Raw genomic sequence first — 20,550 nt, 5'->3', positions numbered from 1 at the left:
GTAATTCCTCCATGATGATTGCACATCGCCATTCAGCTTGCAATTCATGGTGGTTTTCTGTCTGATACTTGTCAAATTAGAGTTCCTTGTCAAGGTATTTCTGGAGCATTCTTTCACTATCAGGGCAGTAACAGTGGCTAGCAATTGTGGTCTTATATCAGTGGCCATCAAAATCATGATTGTTGGAAGGTGGGACTTTCTGGGCTTATGTTCGTCCTGCTTTGTATGTCAACTCATTTTCAGAATGTGTTTGTTTTCATACAGAAAGTAAGACAGTTCTAGCTGAGTCCGACTTCATTGAAGTTTCTTCCTCTAGTGGGCAGAAAGGAGCTAATGACACAATGGTCGCAGTCCAGGGATTTCCACCAGGGAATTGAGAGTGTGGTTGTGATGGGTACCATCTAGGTGGGAGCAGACACAGACCACACCAGGATTAGGGCCTGAAACAGATCATGGTTGGGGTGGCTCAGAAGATTGTCTCAGGCAGCCATGTCTGATAACCAGGATTGGGCGGGTCACAAGACAATGGTGGCCAGCAGGCAGGCTGACCAAGGACAGGATCCAGACCCATTGGAGCAGGTGGGAGACAACCCTTGTGGACTGTATGCAAAAGGTTTTGACCTTTTATTACTCAAAATATTGTGTCTTCACTTGTGTATATAATGCGTGACTAGGAACTGACATCTCCACATCCACAGAAACAAACAATATAGAAATAATACTTGTTGCAAAGTCTAAACACCCAGCCAACACCCTGATGGTCCCATTATCATTGTCTCCATTTTTAGCCCTCTTTGACTCAGGTACCCACCCTTCAGGCTCAAGATTCCCAATGTTAAAAAAGTTTTGATCACAGGTCTTAACATGCAAATGCTCAAATCTACTTACCCATAGTAGAGGAGCATGCACAAGAAAAATAGAAAGTAACCACAGTCGGAATGTGCAACCAGTATGATTTTCACTCATATTCAGAGATAAGGTGGGTGGGGGAGTCCTTGTGGGATCATGGAAAGTAAAATCCTATATACATCTAGGGAAACCACAAAGGCAAGCAGTTACAAGACAGATACCAGTTATCTTTGTCACTGTTTGAATATAAAGGCTTAGAAAACTCAGGGTTGGTTTCTGGCTGTGTTCAGGTCCATACCTAATCCACCTCAACAATGTAAGTGCTCACATTGGAGGAACACATTTCCAAACATGGAACACAGTACACATACACTGCATTGGACACCAAAAGCGGGACACAAATGTACCAGAGTGGATCCATCAAAGACAAAAGGTCCACAGCATGTCATGTAAAAGCAGAATTTGAGGTTTCCGCCTTTGTTCTGCACTGTGTGGGGAAACCGCCACTGTAGCCACCCATCCTATGCGAAAACCCTTTGTCCTAAGTCAGAGCTTAGAAGTAATGCAGTAAGCTGTGGAAAGTTACTTTTTTAAACAAAACTATTTTACAAAAATTGTGTAAGGAGAAGAAATGTTTGGTTTGTGTGTTGTGTGTCAGTAATATAACATTTTACAGTATATTGTGGAAATTTTACAAGTTTTATGCCATTCTTTAAATAGTCCCAAAGTTTTGTTTTGCTTGTTTGTCTGTATCCTCCTTAAAGTAACCCACCCCCTTTTTTAAAAACCCCATGGAACAAGTCATGCTTTTTACATGATTCAGTGCTGTCCATACACTAGGGAAGGGAATTCTGATCCAAGTAGCCTAGTTCTGTCTTCCCTTTCAGCAATGCTCTAGCATTTTAGACAGAGTATTCAATCTAGTCCTACTGTTGGAGGTCCTTAAACTGGAGATGCTGGAGGCATAGCACCAATCAGTGCCTGCATTGGTGATTGCATTGTGTTGTCAGTATCAGGTGGATGGTGACATTGCATAACTAGTGACCATATATATGTGCAAGAATAGCTAGGTCTCAAATAGACCTTCCCCGTTCGCCAAGGAGGGAGGCGGTGGTGGGGACCATCGCCTCCCTCCTCAGCGAAGAGCTAGGCCTCCGATGAGGCCTTCGCCGAGGAGGGAGGCGATGGTCCCCGCTGCCGCCTCCCTCCTTGGTGAACGCGGAAGGCCTACTGAGGCCTAGCTTTTCTCGCAAGGTCTCGTGAGTCCTCGCAAGACCTCGTGAGAATAGCTAGGCCTCAGATAGGCCTTCCCTGTTTGCCAAGGAGGGAGGCGGTGGCAGGGACCATCGCCTCCCTCCTCGGCGAAGGCCTCATCTGAGGCCTAGCTCTTCACCAAGAAGGGAGGTGATGGTCCCCACCGCCGCTGCTGCCGCCTCCCTCCTCAGTAAATTTACACCGGGGCGCTGTCGAGGCCTTGACAGCAACCCCCCCCCCAACGTGCATCCGACGTGGCCGCTTCAATGGCCACCACGTTGAACCGGGCCTGATCCATCTACACACTGACTTAAGTGGCTAGTGTAGATGAGCCCTTGATCATTACTGTTTACTATTCAATACTAGTTTCAAATGGCTGACTATGTCAGGGATTTCAGTTGGGATTTTGAAGTGAACATAACAACAGCCGCACACAGTCATAAAACAGAACACTATGCTCTCTATGTCCATATCCTCTAAGGGCATTTTAGGAAACATCACATTTGTAAGGCAAAATACGTGAAGCAGCCCAAGTTAGAAAAGCTGCAAGCCCACTGAACATACTTGCGATTACAGTAGAGTCTCACTTATCCAAGCCTCGCTTATCCAAGCCTCTGGATAATCCAAGCCATTTTTGTAGTCAATGTTTTCAATATATCGTGATATTTTGGTGCTAAATTCGTAAATACAGTAATTACAACATAACATTACTGCGTATTGAACTACTTTTTCTGTCAAATTTGTTGTATAACATGAAGTTTTGGTGCTTAATTTGTAAAATCATAACCTAATTTGATGTTTAATAGGCTTTTCCTTAATCCCTCCTTATTATCCAAGATATTCGCTTATCCAAGCTTCTGCCAGCCCGTTTAGCTTGGAGAAGTGAGACTCTACTGTATATTTATCTTATGGCTGGTCTCAAACCCTACCTTGCGATCTTTACAGGTAAAGACAACAACAAAGGGAAGGGCAACAAGAGATGGCTATGTGTAGGCATTATGTGTGCATTGGAAGTGCTTACATAAACACATTTCAGATTCACATTGCCAAACATGGATGGCTTAATTGTACACATACATTGTATTGAACACTAAAAGGAGGGATAAATCTGGCTTGTTTCAGCCAAGAATAAGAAAAGTCAAAGGATTAGGGTGACGTCTTAAAGAACAAGACATAAAGAAATTTTTGAAGTACCCTCACTGCACCATCCCATTTTTGCAACTTGCAGACACTCTAAAATGTGAACAATGGTTCTTTCCTTCTGGTACTTGTCTAGGAGACTGCTTGTGTAAACAGATTTTGGTGTGAATCACCTCTTCTCTGAATAGTCAGGGAAGAAATAAAACTATATAATATGCAAGTTACTAAATGAAATAAGAGGGCCCATCCCTTCTGAACAATGTGAATCATAGATACTGTGGATTATCTGCTCTTTAGGTTTTTCAGCCTCCAAGATCTCTGAAATCCCAGAGTAAATCTTTTAAGGAGTGTTTTGGCTAAATGGAAGCTGAACTATCAAAATTTATATATTTTGCCTACCGTCTGGTAACTAGCATTTCAGCAATGACTCATTTTGATCAACTATTGCTATTAAACTGAACACAAAATTGCAGAAGAAAAGCTTCCTCTGGGAGCATCTATGAAAAGCAAAGAATGGCTAGAGACACATTTCGTGGGTGCTGAGTCCTTCTGCCTTGCTTTTGGAGAGGAATTATTGGTCAAGAGTAGAGAACATACTTTAAAATTGGTGAAGACCCACGTTTCTCCAGATAAACAATGAAAACAATTCTGGACTAAATGGATCTATGGATTAAACTGATACTGTATTATCCGTTGCATTCCTTATTCTATCTACTTTGCTAGCAGCTGCTTTCAGTTGTGAAAGGATGTGTGAACATGATACCTTTCTGAAAGCAATAACACTGTCTAGCATACATTTTGTTTCCTCAAATGTTAGCCCTGTTTCTGGGTATATTTGACCTGATGATTCCAAAAATGGTACGTTTCCCCCTATCATCTCTAGTTTTTGAGATCTAGAACATATGCTGTATACCAATGTTCCTCTGCTCATATGATAACAATCTATATATAAAAAATTGAGCATATGTATGTATGTGGTGGTATATGTTTGCGGCAGCTTTCCTATTCGCTTCCACTTCTACAGACCACTGTGGCCCCCACTAATCTGGACCAAACTTGGCACACAGAACCTTGATGACCAACAGAACATAGTGGAGGGGTTGGTGGGGGAGGGACTATCCACCCACCCAGGTGAAAGTTGTAGTTCACCCTGCATCCGGAGAGCACTCTGAATCAAATTTGGCACACAGAACCCTGTTGACCAACTGAACATACTGGAGGAGTTTGGGGGGACTGACCCATCCAGGTGTGTGTTGTAGTTCAAACTGCATCTAGAGAGCACTCTGAATCACACCGATTACAGATCTAGACCACATTTGACACACAAACCCAACATAATCAACTTTGAATACAAGCGGGGTTTGTGGGTGATTGACCTTGGAATCTGGGAGTTTTAGTTCACCAGCACCCAGAAAGCACTGAACCTAGCCAATGCTGGATCTAGACCAAATTTGGTACATAAACCCAACATGATCAAGTTTGTATACTGGTGGGGTCTGGGGGTGACTGGCCCACGTTTTTGGGAACTGTAGTTCACCCACATCCTTATTCATTTTCTAATGAGAACATTCATTAAAAAAAGGCAAAGGCTGTCTTTTTCTCTAATAAATAGCATTACAAATTACCAAACTGATATTACCAAAAATACAAACACAAACAATGTCTTTCTCAAATAACCCGGGCATCACCAGGTACCCAAACTAGTATGGGTACACCGGCTACCACAAACTAGAGGTGGTGTGGCCTATCCAATCTAATTTTCTGAATCATTGCCCCAAATAATTTATTTATTTATTTATTGTATTCTATACTGCTTTTCTCACTGCTAGGAGGACTCAAAGTGGTGTACAGCATAATAAGTGGCAAACATTCAATGCCTCACATACATATAAAAACAACACATTGCATATCTAAAACAAGAACATATAACTGTAAATTAAGATCATTAAAAAAACCTATACAAACCGTCAGACATAATCGTGAAACATTTCAAAAATTTGCATTGCAAATAATCCCAGGAACAGGCCTAAAAACCAAAATACCAAGATTTTTTTGTTGGGCTGTGTTGTGTGCAGAGAAAACACACAGACCGTGCTTCCCAAAGGGTGTATGTCTGATGGGATGAACATGTTCTTAAACATTTCTAAATTACAGTTTCTGTATTGTGAACTAAGCATCCCTCCCTAAGTGGTGCAACTCCTCTCTCTTGACATGTAATAATAAAGAGCTACTAAGTAACTGTGTTGCCTATATTCTGAGTATACACAAATCCAGAGTGAACAGAGAAAACCTGCCTCTGCACTCAGAATAACTAGTGCAAATTCATATGATAGGGAACTGAATTACTGTAAATTTAGTTGCAGTCTTCAGATTTCTATGAATGTTCAAATACCACAGTACAATTCTTTACACAGCATTTGCTCACTGTATGCTCAAGAGCAAGATGGAATTGGAGTGGGTGGCTGAGAGTATGCTCACAGGTCTGTAATGCCACTGGCAAGTGAAGGAAGTGTCATGCAAGTGGAGCAGATTTGCTTTGCTATACTTCACATATCATACTCAGGAGACCATTTACTCCTCTCTTAGCATTTACACTATCTAGGAGCTATCTTGCAATCTCCTTTAGAAGCAACTTGGTAATAGTCTTGTTTATCCAACACTACACATCTGAAATTTAAGAGACCACTAGTCTTGTGTTGATGTTCATTTTCATTAGATTTGTGCCTAGAAAGGGATTAGGCATGTCCATCCCCTCCTTAGCTTTGTCTTGGTATAGGGAAATGGTAGAAAACAGGACATCTTTCCCTTGAGTAACTGGTTCTTCCTAGCTTCTTGTTCCCCAGCCCAAGAACAAACTGAACTCATTAATATCCCCAATCTCCTTTGCCTAGTGTATAAGCTAAGAAAGGTGATCATTATTCCAAATTACTCACAGGCAGGAAGCTTAAGTTGTGGCACTTGCACTTAGCCTTTTTGTACAGGCGTGTGTGGCAAAGCTTGCTGATGTCACTGTTCACAAACACCTCAGGGCATGCCCGGCCCCATTAATCAGAAAGATGATCCACATTCTTTTTCACAACCAATCCTACTTCCTCGGGGATATAAATAAAAGAAGAGTCCCAAAGTGTCACAGAAGACAAGCGCACCAGCCCCTGTGTGTACCCATTCTCTCGCTTCCTCTGTCTTCTTCATCTCCCTTCTTTGCACTCCAGCTGGGCTACAATGTCTCACCAAGCCACTGTCAAGATCCAGAGGAAAGGCTTCAGCAATTCCTCTGCCATCCTGCCTAGCACTAGCCGCACCAGCTTCAGTTCACGCACCGTGTCCAGGGGTGGAAGCTGCAGTGCTGGTGGTGCAGGGTTTGGTAGAGTTGGTGGTGGTGCTGGCTTTGGCAGCCGAAGCCTCTACAATTTTGGTGGATCTAAGAGGATCTCAGGTTTTGGAGGAGTTTCTGGTGCTGGTTACTGTGCCAGCATTGGTGGTGGCTATGGGCTTGGTGGAGGCAGCAGCTATGGGCTTGGTGGAGGCATTGGTAGTGGCTTTGGGGTAATTGGAACTGGTTTTGGTGGCCCTGGCTTCCCTGTTTGCCCACCTGGTGGAATCCAAGAAGTGACCATCAATCAACACCTGCTGACACCCCTTAATCTGGAGATCGACCCTACCATACAGAAAGTCCGCAAAGAAGAGAGGGAGCAAATCAAGACACTCAATAACAAATTTGCTTCTTTCATTGATAAGGTAAATGAATGGGATTTCCATACCCTCCCATTGTCTTGACTTGAAAAGGAAAGTCCTGATTAATCCTCTGTGATCCTACTTTTATGCTGCTGTTTGAAATGTCCCAGGTTCTTTCTTCTCTTCTCACTTCCCATCCCCCTTCCCCCAATTTTTTTTCAATGGTTATACATTTAGTTTGAAGTGCAGAATTAGTGGGGAGGAGAGGAGGGGGATAGAATTTTCCCTCCCCAGGTGGTTTGGGAAAATGCAAATGGTTGGAGCCTCTTTTACAAGGCTGGCTTGAAAAAGGACATATGTAAGAGATATAGGCCTGAATCGACACTACTATACAATGCAGTTTGAACTGCATTACATGGTCAGTGTAGATCCATATAATGCAGTTTAATAATTGCATTGAATTGCATATATGCATCTACATTCTTTACATAATGTAGTTTCAATCAGCATGATATGGCAGTGTAGATCCAGTCTAGGAATATTTTTAGACCACAAGTACAACACGAGTCAGCAATATAATGCACCAGCTTAAAAAGCAAATGCAACTTTAGGCTGCATCAACAGGAATAGTGTTTAAATTGAGGGAAGTATTCTAATCTGGTCCAAAATTAACAGGAATACTGCGTCCTTTATCTGGGCAGCACAACTGAAGAAGGATATTGACAGACTGGAATGTGTCCAGGGAATAGCAACCAAAAGAAGGCCAAGTTCAAAGAGGAGCAGGTTAGGGAACTGGCTATGTGTAGTTTAGAGAAGGGAAGGTTGAGTGTGAACATTATAGCCATGTTTAAATATTTGAAAAGAGATACACTGAGGAGGGAGCAAACATTTTTTCTCCTGTTATAGAAACACAGTGCAATAGATTCAAATTGTAGGATAAGAGATTCCACCTCAACTTCCGGAAGAACTTCCAGGTAGAGAATGCTGTTTGGCAGTGAAATATGCTGTCTCAGAGGGTGATGAAGTCTTATTGTCTAAAAGATTTTAAGCAGAGGTTGGATAACCATGATTGGTTGTCAGTCAAGAGGGCTTTGATAGAGTGTTTCTGCATAGCAGGGGGTTGAACTGGATGGCCCTTGTGGTCTCTCCTAACTCTATAATTTTCTCCTAGCTCAGATTTTGTTCATTAAAAACTTTTGCCTCTTGACCATACATTTCATCTGTTTGTCTGTGAAATCCTGAAGAGTTTTACAGACATGCTCTTTTGTCATTGCTTGCATGGTATTGTGTTTTCAGCGTTGGACTATGAGTCTAGAGACCTGGATTTGATTCCACACTTAGCAATGGAAACCAACTGGGAAGCCTGGGCAAGTCATAGAAAAAGTTATGATAGGTTCATCTTATGATTGCTGTAAGTTAGAAAGGAAGGCACACAATAGCAACACCAAAACAGGTCTAATATCGCAAGAATCTATGTACAGTAGAGTCTCACTTATCCAACATAAACGGGCCGCCAGAAAGTTGGAAAGCAAAAATTTTGGATAATAAGGAGGGATTAAGGAAAAGCCCATTAAACATCAAATTACATTATGATTTTACAAATTAAGCACCAAAATATCATGTTTTACAACAGAAAAAGCAGTTCAGTACATGATAACGTTATGTAATAATTACTGTATTTATGAATTTAGCACCAAAACTTCACAATGTATTGAAAATCTAACTACAAAAACATTGACTACTAAATGGCAAACTGCGTTGGATAATACAGAATGTTGAATAAGCGAAGGTTGGATAAGCGAGACTCTACTGTACTTCTAAAATTCTAGTTCATGCCATTATCACTTTTAATCCAGGAATATATTGCCCATGGGGATAATACAATGCAGAAATCACTACCCTTGCTCTATCCCTATGCTGTCATCAGCATCCTAACATGCATAAATTGTTTAGCAATGAATTTTCAGCATGAAAATACAGTGATGGAAAAAGTTCCTCAAGTTTTGATTTTTCTTTCTTTCATGAAATAGAAATTTGAGCCAATGTTGTAGGTTCCTGCTTGCAAAGATCTGAGTATTTAGTAGTTTCAATTTATTTATTTACTATATTTATACCTAGCCCTTCTCAACCCTGAAGGAGACCTCAGGGTGGCTTACAGATTATGGCATTAAGGCAAGGTTATTGGGAAGTTAATCCTCCTGAACTCATATTGGGTTTACTTCTCATTAATGATTTATAAGCTTGGTCCTAGGAGAAGCAAGATTTTGGGGAGTTCCCCACACCCCTTTCTTTGAGAAGTACTATAAGCCATAATGTTGTTAGATGTACAACCAAATCCATTAAAAAAATTAATTGGTAACCTAGTCCAGAAAAGGTGAGTTTTTAACAAGGATGTGTGTTTCAATTTAGGGTCTTTCCACTGAATGGATAGCATATTCTTGGAAGGCTAGATGACTCATGATGAATAAGAATGACACATGGGGAGAGGCAAGAGAGCACTGAGTATGCATGCATGCTGAGGCTTGAGTGGCTCTCCATTCACACATTCATTCATTCATTTACTCACTCACCTTTCTATTCATTCATTTATCTGGCTAGTTATTCACAATTATAGCTTTTCTAATTCTACAGTTTTAACACAGTTACAACATGTGAAAAAAAAACCCAATTATTTAGCAGCCTATGCTTATGCAGGCTCAATTTCCAGCATTTGGAGGTCTTATCTTCAAGTAAGTGGTTTTCCAGCTTCTTGGCAAGGGGTTAGACTGGATGCCCCATGAGGTCTCGTCCAACTCTATGTTTCTATGATTCTATGAAATGTGGCTAGAACTGCAGTATAAAAAGTTCAGTTAAAAGAACCAATACTGCAAAAATATTTTAAAAAATAACATGGATTTTCATTCTTCTATAGTGCAATTCTCAGCTGTTGGCCCTCCAGATGCTGCTGGACTTCTGATCCCAGAATTCCTGACCATTCACCATGTTGGATGGGGTTTCTGGGAGTTGAAGTCCAAGCCTCATGGGTAACAAATGGAAGGGGATCACTGTTCTAGAGATCTCACCATAATACCAACAGCCAAGCTGAGTGGAAAGAAAGAGAAAGACTCCTTTAAGGCATGCCTGGTCCTGGGCTAACAGATGAATTTCCAAGAGACAGTGAGAAGGGATCCCATATCTGTGCTGCAGCTAAGGGAGCTGAGCTGTCTTAAATCCCAAACTGAAATTTACCTTTTTAGAATGCATGTTGTTATAATGTGGGGCCTTTTCCTCTTCAGGTACGTTTCCTTGAACAGCAGAATAAGGTATTGGAAACCAAGTTGACCTTGCTTCAGGAACAAGGCCAGAAAACATGTAAAAGCAACATAGAACCTCTTTTTGAAATGTATATCAACGATCTGAGGAAAAAGCTGAATAACCTGGAAAATGATAGAGGAAGACTCCTTGGAGAACTGAATAACATCCAAAACCTTGTGGAGGACTGCAAGAATAAGTAAGCCTCTCTCTTTCTTAGGACTATTCCATTCCTTCTCTCCATCTACACCTTTGTTTCCTTCCTATACTGCAACTAAAGTCACACTCTGCACAAACAACCATCTAAGGGTATACTGTATTTCAATTCAAAAGGCATCGAGGCTGTTCTGTATGCAACCTGGTTGTGTCTAAATAATGCAGATCTGACACATGGTAGATTTCAACATACCTCTGACCTTCGTAAGAGAATAGCAGTTCTGGCTGGCAGTTTTGGGGTCAGTTGAGTAATGAAGCCACCTATGTTGTAGGTTTACGTTTAAAGAATGTATGTAAAGAGCTGAGCACTATTCTTAAACTAAACTCAAAACTTCTGACTGAAACCCAGATTCACAACCCGAATGACACCACCATCCACCACTGTAAAGACAACTAGATGGTGAGATGACTAGCTATATTAAAAATATTCCATCCAGTTTGGTTTAACAACAAAGCAGTAAAAGCATGGCTAATTGATTTATATATAATCTCTTCTGTGACACTTCTATTGCTGGCAGGCAATATGCTCAAAAGTACTGTAATCTTTTTGACCATTTGGAAATTGCATAAACATTGTAGTCCATGCACATTTGATTAAATAAAGTCTGGTGTTTTCCCCTGCCTTTTGTGCCCTCATAGATATGAAGATGAGATCAACAAGCGGGCAACTGCAGAGAATGATTTTGTCACACTCAAGAAGGTGGGTTATTGTATGTAGACAATATAGGTACACAGTTACTCACTCACATATTCAAAACATCATTTTCTCATGTTGTAGTAAAAAAAAGTATTGTGTCCAAATATACAGGGATATTTTATAGAAATCTATATTTTATATGCAAACTTCAGGGTGTTGTACAAAACTTTTTCCAAAAACAACCTTTTTGCAACCAAAAAGTCTCAAAATATGAAAAAGTTGTTTTAAAAATACACATAAAGTTTTATAATCTCAGCCAGTGGAGAAAAATCATTGGTTGTTGTGGCTGTCACTATTTGTTGTGTGTGAGGATGAAATAGGATTCTGAGTCATTCACAGTTTGGGTCACAGTATACACCCCTACAACTTCTGACTACACTATGTAACACGATTTTTGTTCCTGGGTTATAAATGTAATTTCTTAATTGATTATATCATAAAAACATGGGACAAGTTTATTAAACTGCAAAAGCTTTGCTATAGTTTTTCATTGAATATCTCAGAATCTCAATCAATTCAACATAGTTTGTGGTAGCCACAAAAACAAAGTTTCTGGAATATAACAACTACTTTCAAAGTGAGAACTGTACAGTAGAATAGGAAATAACACTTTCAAGTCAGGAACAGAACATTTTCATAGTGTTATCTGCCAACAAATTTCCAAATTCTGGTTCAATAATATCTTGCCTTCCCTCTCACCCCGCAATTCCAGGATGTGGATGCTGCCTACCTGAACAAAGTAGAGTTAGAAAGCAAGGCTGATTCTTTGAATTGTGAAGTCAACTTCCTCAGAGCCCTGTATGAAGAGGTAAGGATTACTTTTATTTTCTTTAAACAGTCATTTTCTGTGCAAACTGCTCAGCTGTTTATTTTATTTTCTGCCGAGTTTGAGACATTTCTGTAGAAAAGAAGAATACTGCCTAATGGTCACAGATGGTCATTTACCGGTAGTTGTTTTCCATCACAGACTATCACAAACTTTCCTAAAAGAGAATTTAGAGCAAATCTTTATGTTTCTAACAGAACAAAAAGCCAACACACACACACACATCTTACCATAACAAGGCATGTCAAAGAAAGCATCAAACTATCCCTCTCCATTTTTCCCATGGACAATTAGCAATATTTCTATGGAAAAGATTGATAAGATTTCCCAAGAATGTGATTCACCATTAAATTGTCAGTTTTAGTTACAGTGAAACTGAGGCAAAAAATAATGTTCCTGCTGGGAACTTTTAAGAAAATGTAAGTGTTCCCCCCAAAAAGGAAAGGGTTGAAACTTCTGGTTAATGCTCCTACTCTTTTCTGAGAGGAAGAAAAAATGAAGCAGAATCATTACACACTGTGTAAGAGTGTCGTGTTTTCCTTATTGGCATAGTTCTACACTTGAGAGTTCACTTGCTGCCTGGAAACTTACTCTCTCTCTCTCTCTCTCTCTCTCTATATATATATATATATATATATAGTTGATAGATAGATAGATAGATAGACAGACAGATGCATGCATAGTTCAATATGTACCTTTAATTCTTGTATCATCTGCAGGAACTTGCCCAGATGCACACACAAATCTCTGACACTTCCGTGGTTCTCTCAATGGACAACAACCGAAACCTGGACATGGACAGCATCATTGCTGAAGTAAAAGCCCAATATGAAGACATTGCAAACAAGAGCAGGGCTGAATCTGAAACTTTCTACCAATGCAAGGTAAATCATCATAACTAGAGAATAAGAGCACCCTTTTGGTTCATGTTGCATTGGTCTTAATGACAAGACATTTTCCCCTGCTGCAGAATGAAAAGGCCCTAGCTTTTTTTTCAAGGCCAGTCATATTTTAGATATTATTTTGCACTACTCTCTCTTCTTTACTGATCTCTAATCCACTTCCCACGTACAACATGAATCTGGCCAGGGAACTAGTGGCATGTGGGTCTGCTAAGATTTTATCTCTTCTGTGTGGTGGGTGGCATAAAAAAACGAAAGAGCAAAGGAGCTCTGGTGAAATTTTTTTTCCCTTTGATGTATTGCAAAAGCTGTGTATCTGGTACACACATGAATCAGTTAGTATAGTTGCTCCAAATGGGATTTACGTTGAGTTGTTATGTTTTCTGTACATATTAGTATGAAGAACTCCAGACTGCAGCTGGAAGACATGGTGATGACCTTCGCAACACCAAGCAAGAGATCTCAGAAATAAATCGACACATCCACAGACTGCGAGCTGAAATTGACAATGTGAAAAAGCAGGTATGCTATGGTCCTCTACTAATATAATCATTGTTTTTGATCTCTGTTCTCATCCACAGTCAGGGCTGTTGGCAAAGAAGGTGGGGTTAGGGGTTCAACCCCCCCCCCTTCAAAATTTCTCAGGTTTTTAAAAGAAACCCAGGTTTACTCATGAATTTTAACTGGTTGATTTCTAAATTATTTTGCGTTATGGAACTACTCTTCATAATTCACTAAAAAAAAAAGTTTCACCCCCCACGCCGAATTTTTTTCTAGCTATGGACCTTTCCACAGTAGATCATTTTTATGATTTAGAGTTCTCATCCCAGCCAGTTTGCTCATTATTACCCTAGCTTAGGAAAGCCATGCTCCCTTCCACATACTACTGCAAAACCAAATAATATTTTTCCCAGATGGCCTCAAACAACCCCATGGACCTAAGAGCTCCCCCGCCCCCCGCTTCCATGGGAAAAATGCTCTTTTTAAACATGGAATGAAATCGAAGAACATTTCCAGTTCACTTCTTCTTATTGTTTTTTAAGAAGGGTCTCTGTTTGTCTAAATTAGACCAATGGTGGATAATGTGTTTAAAATGTGACCACATCACCTCAAGAGTATTTGGGATTTATTTTTGGCCAATAAGGGTTCTGGGGTCACAAAAAATTCTAGAACCTTAATTTTGTGCCTTTATATTATACTACTACATGCATCCATGAGCATTGTCCTCATGAATGTTTGCTTCTACAGTGGCATCATTGTTAGGATAGTTTCAACATCAGTCCTGGCATTATTGATGTGCCAGCAGATAGGTTAATTTGTGATACTTTTCACACAGCAGCAAGCTGTGAAGGAAGGCTGCTCAATGTGGTATTGCATTGGAAATTCCAATTATTTTGGCGACAACAAGTTCCATATGGAGTAACAGAAAGAAAAGTTCTCTTGGCTGCAAGAATTGACCTGGTTCAAAAGAATAGCTCTTTGGTTTCCCCTCCCTAGTGTGCCAATCTGCAGGCAGCCATTGCTGAAGCAGAAGAACGTGGCGAGCTTGCTCTCAAAGATGCAAGGCAGAAATTGGCTGAGCTTGAGGATGCTCTCCAGAAAGCCAAACAAGATATGGCTCGCCAGCTGAAGGAGTACCAGGACCTGATGAATGTCAAGCTGGCCCTAGATATTGAGATTGCCACCTACAGGAAGCTGCTGGAAGGAGAAGAATGCCGGTCAGTGAGATACAATTGTAACACACACAGACACACACCATATCCTTACTTGCTTCATCTGTACTCAGTCTCAGTCTTTGGTATTGGGATTTCACATCTTTTTACCATGCTCACTGTGAAACATTTAGTAACATTTAGTAACATTAAGGAATCCGTGCAATGATTTTAAATAACTGCCTCTCTTGAAGCCCAAACAGAAGGTCTTGGACCCTTTCAATCAACAACTGGAAAGTTGCTGTGCCTCATATCAGGCCAAGCTCATGGTGGTCTGTAATAAGATGGGGAAATTCCTCCTTCTCATTCTCTATCCCCCCCCCCCCCCCCACACACACACACATACTTCAAATGCAGCAGAGGGGCACATACACTCTCTACTCACTTTTATTGACAGGATATCTGCTGTTTGCTGCATTTGCAGCATCAAAAACTCTGGCAACATAGATGAGACTTGCAAACCTTGGACATCAGGTGCGCATTTGCAACCTCTTTTCCTGAGCATGCTCTCCCTTTAAGCCCATCCCTTTATCTTTATACCTTCTCCTGAAGGTATAAAAGCAACCAATTGTAGAAGTTTCTGCTCTCAGGACTTAGAGGTACAGTAGAGTCTCGCTTATCTAACCTTCATTTCGTTCTGCATTATCCAACGCAGTCTGCCTTTTAGTAGTCAATGTTTTTGTAGTCAATGTTTTCAATACATTGTGATGTTTTGGTGCTAAATTTATAATTTCTACATAATTATTACATGATGTTACCATGTATTAGGAGCCCCCGGTGGCATAGTGGATTAAAGCCTTGTGACTTGAAGGTTGGGTTGCTGACCTGAAGGCTGCCAGGTTCGAATCCCACCCGGGGAGAGCGCGGATGAGCTCCCTCTATCAGCTCCAGCTCTATGCAGGGACATGAGAGAAGCCTCCCACAAGGATGGTAAAAACATCAAAAACATCTGGGCGTCCCCTGGGCAACGTCCTTGCAGATGGCCAATTCTCTCACTCCAGAAGTGACTCAGGTTGCTCCTGACACGCACGCACACACACACACACACACACAAACCATGTATTGAACTGCTTTTTCTGTTGATTCGTTGGAAACATGATGTTTTAGTGCTCAATTTCTAAAATCATAATGTAATGTAACATTTAATAGGCTTTTCCTTAATCCTTACTTATCCAACATTTTCACTTATCCAACGTTCTGCCAACCCGTTTGTGTTGGATAAACAAGACTCCACTGTAGTAACGATTTTGTCATATTATCCAAAGGTGATCGTAGCTATTCTAATATGCAGGAAGTTTAGACATTGTGATTTCTCAATGCTTGGGCTAATCAAAGTAAAAGGTATTCTTATCTGTTTGCTGGGGCCACACTAGACATCCAAATGACAACTTGGTAGGTATAAGCAGACTCTTACAGAAGACTAATGCAAAGTGTATGTTCCACATAACGTTACCTGAAGGGACATCAAGACTTTGTCACAATGTGGCATATAATTCTGCCACTTTTGAAGTACCTCAAAATGCTCAGATTATGCTCAGAATTTTTACCTCCACTTTCTTGTCCTGACAGGCTGGCTAGTGATGCATCAGGAGCTGTGAACATCTGTAAGTATTCTGTGGAGTGTAACTGTGTGAGGGGATAATGCTGCCAATCACTCTTCATGCTGTTTCTTCCCCAACCATACATATTTCTTGCATTTTATTTGTTCTGCGCACATGCTATGCATATCAGTGGTACTAGTTATTGATGTCCCAATTCTGCATTTGGTGTGCCAAGTGGCATTCCCAGAGCTGGTGCCTTAATCCTGCTTGGGTCAGCATTGACAAAAGGTTCTTTGCAGCTGGTTTGCACTGTTTTCTACTTGACAGTTTTCAACTATCCCGTTCATTTATTTTGCTTTATCAACTTGCAAATTCTGAATGAGATTGAGCTTTATGCTCCTTTCTTTATACAGCTGTTGTGTCTTCAACTGTTTCGCGTGGAGGTGCTGCTGGCTGCGGCATTGGCTATGGCGGTGGGAGCAGCCTCAGCCTAGGAGGAGGCAGTGGTTTTGGAGTAGGAGGAGGCGGCCTGGGAATTGGCAGCGGGCACGGCATTGGAGGAGGCAGCTACAGCTCTGCAAGCGGAAGAGGGATCGGAGGAGGCATGAGCCTGGGAGGTGGTGGCTCCTCCAGTGTGAAAAGTGTGAAATATGTCTCCACGTCTCAGAAAAGTTACAGAAGCTAAACCTAAAGATCAGGCAGCCCTTTAAACATGGAAATGGAACATGAACCACCCGACTTGGACTTTTGTCTACATAGTACACATAACTTTGGACAGCCAGTTTGTTTGCTCTCACTTGGCAATATGCAATAACCTGCTTTTCAAATGATCCCTCCATACTGTACTGAGATCTGCTAACAGCTCATTTTGTACACATCTGTCACTTTACTTTCCCCTCCTTGTTGTCTTTCAAGGTTGAGTGCTAAATTTTCAGATTTTGTATAAACTAGTTTATTCTTTGCGCTTTGGTTTGTTTGTTATTGTCCAATAAAATGCATATTGTAATTTATAGTTTTTTGCTCCTTTTGAATACCTAATACAAACATCAAGATTCCAAGGGTGTTTAAAGTGATTTAGTTCTTTTATAGCAGATTTTAAAAATCTGAGGTGCCTTACAGGCCAAGATTACAGTTTGCTGCTAGCAGAATCATAGAATAGTAGAGTTGGAAGAGACCTCATGGGCCATCCAGTCCAACCCCCTGCCAAGAAGCAGGAAATTGCATTCAAAGCACCCCCGACAGATGGCCATCCAGCCTCTGCTTAAAAGCCTCCAAAGAAGGAGCCTCCACCACAGTCCGGGGGAGAGAGTTCCACTGCCGAACAGCCTTCACAGCGAAGAAGTTCTTCCTGATATTCAGGTGGAATCTCCTTTCCTGTAATTTGAAGCCATTGTTCCGCATCCTAGTCTCCAGGGCAGCAGAAAACAAGCTTGCTTCCTCCTCCCTATGACTTCCCCTCACATATTTGTACATGGCTATCATGTCTCCTCTTAGCCTTCTCTTCTGCAGGCTAAACATGCCCAGTTCTTTAAGCCGCTCCTCATAGGGCTTGTTCTCCTGACCTTTGATCATTTTAGTTGCCCTCCTCTGGACACATTCCAGCTTGTCAACATCTCCCTTCAAATGCGGTGCCCAGAACTGGACACAGTATTCCAGGTGTGGTCTGACCAAAGCAGAATAGAGGGGTAGCATGACTTCCCTGGATCTAGACACTATACTCCTATTGATGCAGGCCAAAATCCTGTTGGCTTTTTTAGCAGCTGCATCACATTGTTGGCTCATGTTTAACTTGTTGTCCACATTGTTGTCCACAATGACTTTCCTAAAACCATCTAGGAAATGTGTTTAAATAATAATAATAATTTATTCATTTCTATCCCGCTTTTCTCCTGTGGGTGGGATTCAAAGCAGCATACAACATATAAAATACATACAAATGCATTGGACAGCAATACACAATCAAATAAAACATCATATCCCAATTAAAATCCAATTAAGATATCAAATAAAACAATTTTAAAACTTACAACAAGCACCATATTAAAGATATCAATAACCTCCAGCCACTGAAGTTATTTGTCAAGTATTATCAAATTTATCAGACTGGCAGTGCCTATTTTCATTCGTCTGGGAAGACCTGGCGGCTCCACAGAAAGGTTTTAATTTGCGAACAAAAGGCCATTAAGGAGGGGGCTGATTGTACCTCATTAGGGAGGGAGTTCCAGAGCCACGACCAAAAAGGCCCTCTCTTGTTCCCACCAAAACGCATCTGTGATTGTGGTGGGACCGAGAAGGGCCTCTCCTGCGGATCTCAGGGCTCAAGTGGGTTGGTAGAAGGAGATACAGTCCCTCAAGTAGGAGGAACTTTGAACTAGGAACTTTGTAGCTCACCTCTTGACCAATGAGTTAGCTAGTTATAAAATACTAACTTCTCACTTCAAAGTAGTCCAACTATGCAATGGGAAATATCACATGGAACAAAATGAACAAGTGATTTTGTAAGGTATTTTATTTAGTTCAAAACAAAATTGTAGACCATCTATTGCTTTGAGTGCAAGTTGGACAAACGATTACTAAATTCTTGGATGCTCTCAGACAAAATTAAATGCTCCCATAGCATAACAAAAAGACATGCCATCATTCTTTTGTTGTTGTTGTAATGTGCCTTCAATTCATCTCTTATGGCAACCCAATCATAGGGTTTTTTTGGTAAGCTTTCTCCAAATGTTTGCCTTTGCCTTCTCTTTAGACTGAAAGTGTGATTTGCCTATGGTTATTTGAGCAGAAATTCTAACTCATTTCTAAAATGTCCTACTCCAACATACAAACCACTAGCTCTCCTACACTGGAATCTTTCTCTATTTAATGGCTTTTCTATACTATGAACAAAATAAAAAAGCAGTAGGGGGTTGAAATACAAAAGCCTACAAATTAGAGATGGCATATGTTCATGCAATTACATGAATGAAATAACCAACAGCCTTGTCAGTTGGTCACTGCTGTTTGTTTACCATGCTAAACAGCAACTTCATTTTAAAAAATGATTTCCTTTTCTAATCTATTTTATACTCTTCTATGTTGGTTAGCCTTTACTCTGCACAGTAGTATTAATTTTTGGGGTCAAGAATCACAATGCAAGATTCAACCAAACATACTAAAGCATAGTTCCAGTGAGATGAATTATGTCGAGGACATTTGGAAATTTGTAGTCTTCTAATTAACCTTCATCCTATTGCTAGTATTGCTAGCAAGTATTTAAATTGAATTTAAATCACAAGTTATCAGAAGCTTAATAGTCAATAACTCCCTGTGGCACTGAAGCATTCCCATTACCCTTATTGCAAGATTGGCTAAAGTCTTTAACACGTCCTCTCATTAATGAATGCTGGGTTCTTACAGAAACAGTGGTGCCTTCTTTTGACAAATACAAATCCAGTTATGGGATCAAATCAGTCCTCTTTTCTTCAAAACCTATCAGAAGACTGTAAGTTGTGGATGGATCCATTCAGAACTCTTTCTAAGCTATTTTCCCAATGGAGGGGTTAGCACTGACTGTCATTTCCACAGGGCATTGTTTTGGACATCCTCAGGTCTCAGGTTGACAGCACGTCTTTGTTGATGGTGTCTATCCATCTCTTCTTTGGCTGTCCACGTGGTCGTCGTCCTGCAATCTCCAAATGTAGGGCTTATGTTATGTTTATGCTACTGATGTTGGTTCTCTTCTCATGACTTAGCCATACCACTGTAGTCTTGCTACTTGCATTATTTTTGCTATTCACTTTTATTCCATGTCTTTGACAGATGTCATCATTTGGCACATGGTCAAGAAGTGTCAAGCCAAGTGTCCACCTCAGCATTATTAAGGGCTTGTTCATTTTTCTGTTGTTGGCCAGCACTCTGCCCCGTAGAGGGCTACTGGGTGAACAACTGTAGTGTAGATCTTAGCCTCGAGTTGTTCTGGCATTTTTGAATTACACAGAATGCCAGTAGTTTTCCGCAATTTCAACCAGGCTGCATTTATTAGTGACTGTCTGGCATTGTGTCACCATCTACGGAAACCAGTGACCCTAGGTATTTAAATTGGATGGCCTTTAGTGCTTGTCCATTAATTTGAATTTTTTCCAGTTTGAAGGCCACATTCTAGTTTTGGGTATGTTCAGTTGAAATCCATTTTCACTTGATCTACCACTCCATGTCTGCTGTTGTTGGAGGGCTGTGTTTTTGGTGGCCGAGTGCTATGCCCTCTGCATATAGCAGTGTCCAGGGATGTAGTCTGCAAATCTGCTATAGCAGTGTCCATGCAGAGTATGAATAGTAACGGCGAGAGTGCTGATCCCTGATGAATGCCAATAGTGATGTTGAAGGGTGGAGAAATCCCTGCAGGGCAGTGGACAATACTTGTTGTATTATAGTATAGTAGGCTTATCCATGTTACATAGTCTTTTGG

At 40.8% G+C, this 20,550-nt stretch overlaps 1 protein-coding gene across 1 annotated transcript; it reads left to right on the top strand.

Moving 5' to 3' along the window:
* Positions 1-6,387: 6,387 nt before the first annotated feature.
* On the top strand, positions 6,388-17,113 carry LOC100566287 (keratin, type II cytoskeletal 6A). The gene is made up of 9 exons (XM_003216971.4): positions 6,388-6,981; positions 10,194-10,408; positions 11,065-11,125; positions 11,835-11,930; positions 12,668-12,832; positions 13,247-13,372; positions 14,348-14,568; positions 16,132-16,166; positions 16,517-17,113. Exons 1-9 carry the CDS (start codon positions 6,466-6,468, stop codon positions 16,786-16,788), a joined length of 1,707 nt encoding a protein of 568 aa, XP_003217019.1. The 5' UTR covers positions 6,388-6,465; the 3' UTR covers positions 16,789-17,113.
* Positions 17,114-20,550: the final 3,437 nt, after the last annotated feature.

Source organism: Anolis carolinensis, chromosome 2 (assembly GCF_035594765.1).
Source record: "Anolis carolinensis isolate JA03-04 chromosome 2, rAnoCar3.1.pri, whole genome shotgun sequence".
NCBI lineage: Eukaryota > Metazoa > Chordata > Lepidosauria > Squamata > Dactyloidae > Anolis > Anolis carolinensis.
This window is presented reverse-complemented; position numbering and strand designations above follow the sequence as displayed.

Excerpts from the sequence above, each read along its gene's own strand:
- LOC100566287 (XM_003216971.4), top strand. The coding sequence starts at position 6,466 with ATGTCTCACCAAGCCACTGTCAAGATCCAGAGGAAAGGCTTCAGCAAT. Across the intron at positions 11,126-11,834 it reads ATTTTGTCACACTCAAGAAG|GATGTGGATGCTGCCTACCT; the intron begins GTGGGTTATTGT and ends CCGCAATTCCAG. Across the intron at positions 14,569-16,131 it reads CTGGAAGGAGAAGAATGCCG|GCTGGCTAGTGATGCATCAG; the intron begins GTCAGTGAGATA and ends TTGTCCTGACAG.